This window comes from Lineus longissimus, chromosome 1 (assembly GCF_910592395.1).
Source record: "Lineus longissimus chromosome 1, tnLinLong1.2, whole genome shotgun sequence".
Taxonomy (NCBI): domain Eukaryota; kingdom Metazoa; phylum Nemertea; class Pilidiophora; order Heteronemertea; family Lineidae; genus Lineus; species Lineus longissimus.
Window position 1 is genome coordinate 29426395 of NC_088308.1, and position 9925 is coordinate 29436319.

Sequence of the window (9925 nt, forward strand, 5' to 3'; positions counted from 1 at the left end):
TACCTTTAAAACCTGAGCAGAAGGCTGACCGAACTCGTTTGCCACAATAATTGTATAATGCAGAAGTAGGCATAATGCTTCGAAGTCGGCTTCCCAACTCACGAGTTTGAGTATTGACACTGAATCCTCTCCCGTTATTGTCTTGAACTCCCTTGCTATCTCCGACGGGGAAAGCGCAGACAACGGCTCACCAGCGACGTGGGCGAACTCTTTTGGCGGGCATGCCGGATCCACTACCGCTAACTTTTTGATGAGGGGGAGAAAGTTTCTCCCCACCAAGGAGTGCTTTCTTTTCAACACCGTCGGCTGCACCATCTAATGATAGAAACATATAAACATAAATGAAGGTATAGCAGACAACAGCTTGCAACAATTCTGCAACGCTGCGCACAGGCACCGCTTTCTACCCCCCGACGTAAATTTCCACAGACTTCACTCAACGCATACATCAAAACGCCACTAACCCAAACCAGCATGCTGCCCCAGCCCGAAGGCTCGCAAGGCTATTGCCCCAGCCCGAAGGCTCGCAAGGCTATTGCCCCAGCCCGAAGGCTCGCAAGGCTATTGCCCCAGCCCGTAGGCTCGCAAGGCTATTGCCCCAGCCCGAAGGCTCGCAAGGCTATTGCCCCAGCCCGAAGGCTCGCAAGGCTATTGCCCCAGCCCGAAGGCTCGCAAGGCTATTGCCCCAGCCCGTAGGCTCGCAAGGCTATTGCCCCAGCCCGTAAGCTCGCAAAGCTATTGCCCCAGCCCGAAGGCTCGCAAGGCTATTGCCCCAGCCCGAAGGCTCGCAAGGCTATTGCCCCAGCCCGAAGGCTCGCAAGGCTGGCCCCAGCTCAAGGCTCGCAAGGCTACACACTGCCCCAGCACAAAGGCTCGCATGGCAGAAAGACACATAGAGACATTCACAATATACATGCCACGAAAATACGAGTAAAATCGGGAAAGACGAGAAAATATACAAATGGACAAATTGGACAACAAGAACCGACATAGGCATCGCCGACTAGACTAGAAACGAAATGCACAGGAAGATGCACAGCGCCTGCCTAAAATATAGGCCAAAAAGGCGTAGCCCGCTCAAACACCGAGCCTGCAGAAATCGGAATAATAGAGAATACGAGAGTCTTACCATGAATTGAAGGGGAACGACCAAGCGCAATGAGGCGCAAATGCCAAGTGCTCGAATAGGCCAGGGTCTGGTGCTTTTATACCTTCTTCGATAATAGAGTTCAATGAGGGTGTGTCGAGCCTCTTCAGAAATAGCGGATGTCCACGACTGAATTACTTTTAAATCAAGATCATCCTTTTGACTTTTGTTCACCGTAGTTGACAGAATCGGCTGTAGATAGTGTATTATAACATCCACATGTCATGCTTCCTTACCACATGAAACCTACTAAAGCTTGGTGCCAACCTGACTATGACCAGATCAGCAGTACAAAATATACAAATTATGCTATGATCCACTCGTATAAGGCTGGCACAACAAATGCAGTGACCATGACGAGCACGGCATGAAAGCACCAGAACGATTCTAAAATGACATGACGTAAGTCGTTCAACTGATGTTACCAACGCTCCCAATAAAAACTGCGCATTCAAGACTCGTGGAGCTTCAAGATCAGACGCGACGAGCACAGGCCACGCCACATTTTCTAAGCACAGGCCACGCCACGCAATGGTAAGACAGATTCGGTCTTTGGCATAACTCTGGCATATCCCAACCTCCACTTCTGTAAATGAGCACACATCCAATTCCGAATTCCGATTTCCAAGAAATTTGCCGTTTTCCTCAACAACCAAGAAGCCAATGACGGCTGCGCACTGAATCATTCCTGTCCAGTCCTCGCCACATGCGAACTCCTGCTTCATTTCAGTATGCCAAGCAGTTTTTGAATTTCGTCTTACTCCAAAGATTTATCCCCCCCCCCCCTTCAATTCAAAATATTTCCCCTCATTTGGCTGCAGAAAAGACTTCGTGGCCGAACTCCACGTGTCCTTTTGTTCGTGAGGTTTAGACAGTTTCGGTTGGTTTTGGATCTCGTTAGTGAGGTTCCGCAACACTCCCGAATGACGACGAGGTATTCTTTGTTTTCGTGACGAATTCTTTTATGATTTTGTTCGAATTCGTCAAGAACACCTCAAAATTCGCACCGTAAGCTTCTGGGCCTTCACTCGGAACAAGTTTCTAGAGCTCGTGTTACCGTTACTATCACTTTTATCATTGCAGATGCCCCAAGCCAAGTTCTCTAATGCAACCGACCATGAATGATGTCTATCGCGAGGTGAAGGGTATGTATAGAGTGATATGTATGTGTGATTAGCTGGGGGAGAGGGTTTGGGGGGGGGCGTGGGATGTGGGAGGTTGTCGAGGGGATGAGTATGGGTGCGGGTATGTGCCCGTGTGCGTGTGTGTGTGTGTGTGTGTGTGTTTGGTTGATCTATGTCCTGTATTTTTTTGCGTTTTCTGTGTCTTTTGCATTAGTTGTGATGTTTACTCTCCAATTCCATTTACAGAAGGTCCATTCCGCGGACTCCGTATGGAAGGCGTGTGCCAAGCAGCCGGCCGACGACGTGGCGGAGTCCAAAGCACGGTACGCTTTGTGTCTCTTGTCGGGCGCCCCTAGGGGACCCTGTCGTTCGGTTCTACGACTGAGGGGGTTCAGCATGAGGGCGTGTCGTCTTCGTTCATTTTGCCATTTCAACGCGAAAAAGAGAGGTTTTTATATTAAATAGGCCTTCCCTCTCTTACGCTGTTGAAGGGCTTAAGAAAGTTGACGACATGGTGCGGGATGGAGTCCGGGACGGGCTCCGGACTCGCCTTTGCCGTTAATCAGACGGCTCGCACTTAACTTGATGGGTTAACCCTCTATGCTCTCCGGCGGCAGTCGTAGAAGATCAGGCACTGAAGTAGATGATATTACAACAAACAGGTGAGATTCACATTTTGTTAAGTCATTGATGTTTGCGCAATTTTAGCTCTTTGACCGATTCTCCCCCGAGATGATTGAAACATCCAGAAAAAAATTTGAAAGATTATACGAGATCCTACTCCAAGTTAGATCGTTACATTTCCCGCACTGTTTGAGACTTGTTTATGATTGGGATAATCGTCTTACTTCCCAGCCTCCAGCAACAACCCATGCAAAGTGAGCAACGCAATCTCACGTCATACCTTCGACAGCCATTATGTGCATTGCGCATGACGTCATCACAATTAGTACACTACCTGGTCACAACATAGTGATCTTCACCTTGTGACACCTAGACGCAAGGACCCAACGCGACGCGTAGCGGCAAAATTGGCATCATGCCTAGTCTCTCAAAGGCAGCACAGTTCGCAATAGCAGACGTCACTACAGTATAGTACCCCCTCACACTCAGAAACCACCAAAGCCCACCCCTTCCTGCTACCTTAATACTTCTGGTTTATTCAATACATGTAAGATCTTTTCCCACTGAATCCGTTTCCATTTACAGCATCGACGGAAAGACCACCTCCGAATGGAAGGAAGAGGGTCGGTGCGATGGGGCATGCTTGAAGAGGGCTGAAGATGCACGATCGTGGCGTGACAGACGTCTGGGGATGGATTCGGACGCGAGCAAGATGTGTGCCGCATTTAGGGTAACTTCATTTCATTATTTTTGAACCCAATTTTAAAAATTTATGAGCGATTTAAATCGTTAAGATTCTTTTCAGGAAGAGCATCCGGGAGACCAGTGCGAAGCAAGATCCATCTTGCAGAGCCAAGAACACCGCAGAGAGCCCAGCGTGACGCAGACCCCACTATACAGAGGTTTGAACATGATCCCAGTTTGAACACGACAAGGACTTGGTGAGTAGATAGAGGCGAATTTAGCTCTCATCACAGTGAGCATACACGGGCAAAAATATATAAATAGATTCTATATAGATTTTGTGTTTACCATTTCTATATAGCTTTACAGATTCTTTATAGAAATTTCTGCCTGTGTAGCTGTAGGTGCTTGAAGGAGTAGGCTGACATGACCTTGACCAGGGAAGCAAAATGGTACCATTTAGAACCGTTCATTTTGGATTGATCCCTTAGGACCATTTTATTGGATGCCAGATATTCGAGTGATCTACTGAGCCCTTCAATTGGCTGGCCGCCATTTCCCGTAATTTGAAAGCGCATCCACTATACCATACTATGCAGCACAGCTTGTTTACAAATTGTCTTGACGTCTTCAAATATCTGCCGTGACTTTGACTTTCAGGACAACAGCCGTGCCTGGCCACCTGACACGATCCTGCCAAGGGAAGCGGTTGTGCCGTTATCTTTTGATCGATTCCAAACGGCCAGACAGCCGATGGAGAATGCTGCAGTGTTACTTCAGGTAAGCGGCCAGACAGCCGATGGAGAATGCTGCAGTGTTACTTCAGGTAAGCAGTAGAACCGATTTATTTGTTCTTGACTCTTGAAAATCAAAGATTGATCTGCTCACAGAGTCATCAGCTCCTTGAAAAGTTTCATTTGAAAATAATGAGAATGCTCTAAACATGCAAACTGTAGCAAGCGACGTCGGGACGAAGGCTGAAGAGCCCTCACCATGAAACCGCAGTTGTATGGAATAGTAAAATACGACGAAAGACGTGCAACAAAGGGTTTCAGTGGGGGAAACTTAGGAAAACGTGTCAAATCTTTTTTTCAGTATTCCCAAAAGATGGGTAACACCAGAAAAAGGGAACCACTCGGCTCGAACTGCTGGAAATGACACAGAAGTGAAAGTCCTCGTCCGGAGCCGGCATCACCACATCCAGGTCACAGGATATTCATCACCACGACCAGGGCGTAGCTCCAACTGCTGGAAATGACACTCTCAAGGATGTGCATTGTAACTGGAGGTAAGGATCACAACGTACATGTACATGTTTCAAGTCAATACCTATATTACAACAGTGGGGCGATTGTCTGACTCTATATACGCTCTAAACTCGGCAGATATATAACATAACGTCTGGACAAAAGCTGATAACTTGCAAATTAAAGGGGTTATTTAAAGACACCTCCGTCCACCCATTTAAGAAAATGGAAATTGCAGCCAGGTTCAACAGAAAAGATGATAAGTTGTTAAGATGGGCTTCTTTGCCAATGACGATGTTCATTTTGAAGACACTTCTCGCACTGTATGAAGATTTGCAATGGTTTGATACTTTTGTAGGTTGCAGAGAGTTTGCACCACCACACGCAGTCCTGGATGGAAACAGAATTTATGATCTAATCAAATGGAAGACCGCAATTGTCCTGAGATGACGAGGTTAAGTAGAAGTGAGTTAGCCTTTAGGGCGGAGTGTAAGAGCCTAAAACGGCCAGCTGACATGACCTTCCAAAGGAAAGCAAAATTTGTGCCATTCGAGCCTCCGATTGATCACCTCTACATCCACCCAGTAGATGAACACAATACTCTGAGTAATGTTGCAGTATGTTATAACAACAAAGATATCAAATACATTTCCAACTTGAAAAATTCTAAAGGTTAGTTATGGAGTGTCTGCAAGAAGCACTTGAATACGCCGACCAATTTCAAATACATTTCCAACTTAAAAAATTCTAAAGGTTAGTTATGGAGTGTCTGCAAGAAGCACTTGAATACGCCGACCAATTTCATCTGATTGGCAATGTACTTCTATTTTCAGTTGTCCACAGACGTGCACGGATAATGAAAGTCTTGTACATCCAGGGGACGGAAGAGGTATACCGGGGCTCAGTACGCATACCAATCCTGGAACAGACTCTCTCGATAACACACGTGTTTACATGCACAGACGTTTTCATCGCGTATCGTATTCTTAAACGCAAACACAATTCTTAGTTCAGATTGAATCGCAAACGAAGGATTCGCGAAAGCCACGGACCATCGCTAGACTATTTTATTTTCTTCGCTCAGATCGAACTGTTGAAAATGTGGATTATATTTATGTACTTCATTTGAACCACAAACGAAGGATTTGGACAAGACGCGTACCTCTAACCCCTTCATTTGACGAGACGTGATACCAATCTCACAGGCACTGGATGACGGCATGCTTCAGGAATCTCTTTACGACTGATGCCATGTGACGACGGGGGCACATCTTGAAGGTAATGCCAACAGATATACACTATCTCCGGAACTATAACACCAGATAACTCCACTCTGAGCCAGACTTCCAATAACGACCTGACCAGCCTAGGCCTGGACCTCAAGTTTTGCTATTTGACCAGGTGTGACTGATATGCCTTTCTCGGCATTTGCTAGGGTCATCAATATTCACCATTAAGGTGGGCCTAGTGACTTCTCATTGTCTGGTGTTATAGTTCCGGATCCGAAGATAAGAGTATTTCGATATTATCATAACAAGCCTATTTGGGTGAATACCACATATCGTGTAATCTCCAGCCTTCCAGAAAGCTAGCAACACCAACAACCGAGCTTCTGATCGTGAAATGTGAATTCTAGCATTACAAGTCTCGCTGAGACAGCTGTGAATCATTCGATAAACGTACAATTGCAACAAGGCTCACATGGACGATTTCATGAGAAAACAGCACGCTGATTACACACAGAACAAATCAGTAGTTAAACGAAATGTATTATTCATGCGAAACCTCAAAGTCTAGTCTAACTTTGTACCAATCGTATAAAGCATGACCAAGAACGTGCATAAGCAAAATTTTCGCCAATTTTTGTGCTAGCCATTTTCAGGCTTACTTTGCGTGATTCTCTCTGAAATGGTCTGTGGGCATTGAGCTTTTCATCTATTGCACTGTCTGTGATACATAATGTGTTTTTCTTTTCAGCAAGATGACACAATGGATGTGGAACCCTCGGCCCCTGAACGATTGTCGCTATGGGAGTCATTAGCAACAGACTTTCTCTGGTGTAGTATTGTACATTCGCTACCTGTAGGCCTCTGCAGAAGGATACGTTGTATTTTATCGAAATATCTGATTGAAAGGTGGTTTCATTCCAAATCTCAATATCATCCGATGGCAAAAAGCCTACTTCCATTTTGTGGCCGTGACAAAATGTCGGAACACACTTGGAAGGTCTTTAAAATACTTTCCATCAGTCATCGTCGGTCACTCCTCCTAGATGATTGTTGATTAAGAACCAGAACCAGATCCAAATAAGTCAAGGTTCTGATGTACCAGGTCAAAATTTACTATCGAGCTGTTAAAAGTTACTTCATTTTTCTCCAAAATCACCAAATTGATCAGATATTTCAATTTTCCCATCGAATGAGACATGGGGTCCACGTGATTCTGGTTGGTTCGACCCCAGCCAACCAGAACATGTGTTGTCTTTGATGGAACCGTAGGCCTTATGAACTTTCTCGATCCATTCAGTACCACGAACACCTGCGTTTATTCCAATCAACTTCAGAGACCTGATAGTGCCGGTCTCCATTTGGGACAGATATGAAATTGGCAAACTCTAGCCTCCATTTTATACAAGTATCTTAAATTTCCTTAAACACGGTAATTATCCGGGTGCCTTTCATTCTTGGTTTCATCAATGATATGATAACAAAGGTTATCCCCAAGACCAAAACAAATGCAAAAGAATCGGGCAAATTCATTTCCAAATTTTGAGATTTCGTTGAAATATTTTGTTGATTGAAATTTTTCCAAAATATTCCAAATTGATGTTGGTTCCTGACTTTGCGGTCAAGTGGAAGAGGAGCTCAGTCTTTTCATGATAATTAGTCCAGAAAGATTCATCTTGTTTCTTCCTGTGAGTTATAAAGATAACAACTGCCCCATCAAGAAGTTTCCTGTGGTACAGAATGGGTCAAGCAAGCTGTCGCCAACATCAACGTCAATGTCTGACGTTTTATGTATTAATATGTTTGTATAATGATACAATATGTGAAATTTACATATAAAAGCCATAATACATGTAAAGGTGAATTCAAAAAGTTACTTCTATTGTTAAACTCGTCCAAAGCAACCGCTTTTGTCATGCAAATGAGAAGACTGATCTGAACGCCTGATCTAGACGGCCCCTTTTGTCATGCAAATGAGATCACAGCACGGTCCTGTTGAACATGACGAAATTGGTTCTTTTGTTATTTAAATAACCCACTAACCGATGTCGTGCTTTTTCGGATCAATGAGGTCAAGGTTCGTGACCTGAATACACCACAGTAGTTCACCTTGCTTGCATTTACAATGGTTGTCGCTGCATGCGACTCAATTTATGTTTTTTTTCTGATCAAAAACTATATAGATATTCTAGTGGAAAATGGTTTCCCAAACAAAATGAACATAAACATAAGGGGCCAAATTTACAAAGGGTGTTTAGCTTAAAACAGCGTTTAATGTCTGAATAGACAGATCAGGGCCTTGCAGGGTTTCTTCATGAAAACCGCATTAGGCCCTGAAACTGATTATGTAGAATTTACTCTTAAACACCCTTCGTAAATTCGGCCCAACATGTTTTCAACCGGACTGTGCAAGACGGCATGTATAACAATGTGTCCCAAAAGTGTTACATGTATCAATGGCTCTTTGCATTATTTTAGAAATTTTGAATTTCACACTATTTATTGAGTTGTTCCTCGGAGTTGTCTTTTGTCTCTATCAAACTGGCTTTGCCGGCAAGTTCCTCATAAAGCGATCGTTCCAAACCAGTTTAGGACATCACACCGACTTGATGCCTCATCCTGAACGATGGAAGAAAATGGTCACAACCAGTCTAGGACATCACACCGACTTGATGCCCCCACCAGAACGATGGAAGACAATTGTCACAACCAGTCTAGGACATCACACCGACTTGATGTCTCATCCTGAACGATGGAAGACAGCTGTCACAATCAGTTCAGGACATCACACCGACATGATGTCTCCACCTGAACGATGGGAGACAATGGTCACAACCAGTCTAGGACATCACACGACTTGATGTCTCTACCTGAACGATGGAAGACAAGGGTATCAACCAGTCTAGGACATCACACCGACTTGATGTCTCATCCTGAATGATGGAAGACAATGGTCACAACCAGTCTAGGACATCACATCGACTTGATGCCTCCACCTGAACGATGGAAGACAATGGTCCCAACAAGTCTAGGACATCACATCGACTTGTTGTCTCCGCCTGAACGATGGAAGACAATGGTCCCAACAAGTCTAGGACATCACATCGACTTGTTGTCTCCACCTGAACGATGGAAGACAATGGTCCCAACAAGTCTAGGACATTACATCGACTTGTTGTCTCCGCCTGAACGATGGAAGACAATGGTCACAACCAGTCTAGGACATCACATCGACTAACCCTATAGCTACTAACCCTCAAGCTGCTAACCCTCCAGCTACTAACCCTCCAGCCACTAACCCTCCAGCTACTAACCCTCCAGCTACTAACCCTCAAGCCACTAACCCTCAAGCCACTAACCCTCAAGCCACTAACCCTAAGGCAACTAACCTCAAGGCCACTAACCCTAAAGGCACTTACCCTAACGGCACTAACCCAAAGGCCATTAACCCTCAGTCAACTAACCCTAAGGCAACTTACCCTAAGGCCACTAACCCTAAAGACACTAGCCCTAAGGCCACTAACACTAAGGCCACTAACCCTAAGGCGACTAACCCCAAGCCACTAACACACTAACAGTTGCCCTAGGGTTAGTTGCCCTAGGGTTAGTTGCCCTAGGGTTAGTTGCCCTAGGGTTAGTTGCCCTAGGGTTAGTTGCCCTAGGGTTAGTTGCCCTAGGGTTAGTTGCCCTAGGGTTAGTTGCCCTAGGGTTAGTTGCCCTAGGGTTAGTTGCCCTAGGGTTAGTTGCCCTAGGGTTAGTTGCCCTAGGGTTAGTTGCCCTAGGGTTAGTTGCCCTAGGGTTAGTTGCCCTAGGGTTAGTTGCCCTAGGGTTAGTTGCCCTAGGGTTAGTTGCCCTAGGGTTAGTTGCCCTAGG

At 45.2% G+C, this 9925-nt stretch overlaps 1 protein-coding gene across 3 annotated transcripts; it reads left to right on the plus strand.

Moving 5' to 3' along the window:
- Window positions 1-1608: 1608 nt before the first annotated feature.
- On the plus strand, window positions 1609-8558 carry LOC135496504 (uncharacterized). Of its 3 annotated transcripts, none has more exons than XM_064785867.1 (10): window positions 1609-1681; window positions 2231-2292; window positions 2518-2933; window positions 3481-3625; window positions 3701-3836; window positions 4240-4405; window positions 4675-4867; window positions 5185-5291; window positions 5660-6104; window positions 6804-8558. In XM_064785867.1, exons 3-5 carry the CDS (start codon window positions 2872-2874, stop codon window positions 3818-3820), a joined length of 327 nt encoding a protein of 108 aa, XP_064641937.1. In that variant the 5' UTR covers window positions 1609-1681; window positions 2231-2292; window positions 2518-2871; the 3' UTR covers window positions 3821-3836; window positions 4240-4405; window positions 4675-4867; window positions 5185-5291; window positions 5660-6104; window positions 6804-8558. The 3 variants fall into 3 exon arrangements, with proteins under 3 accessions (XP_064641937.1, XP_064641950.1, XP_064641943.1); XM_064785880.1 differs by having other exon boundaries at window positions 5185-5280; XM_064785873.1 differs by having other exon boundaries at window positions 4240-4359.
- The last annotated feature ends 1367 nt before the right edge of the window (window positions 8559-9925 follow it).

What these genes read in the sequence shown, in the direction of transcription:
- LOC135496504 (XM_064785867.1), top strand. Translation starts at nt 2,872, where the DNA reads ATGCTCTCCGGCGGCAGTCGTAGAAGATCAGGCACTGAAGTAGATGAT. An exon ending in GATGATATTACAACAAACAG is followed by an intron (nt 2,934 to 3,480) that starts GTGAGATTCACA and finishes TTCCATTTACAG; the next exon opens with CATCGACGGAAAGACCACCT. An exon ending in AGATGTGTGCCGCATTTAGG is followed by an intron (nt 3,626 to 3,700) that starts GTAACTTCATTT and finishes GATTCTTTTCAG; the next exon opens with GAAGAGCATCCGGGAGACCA.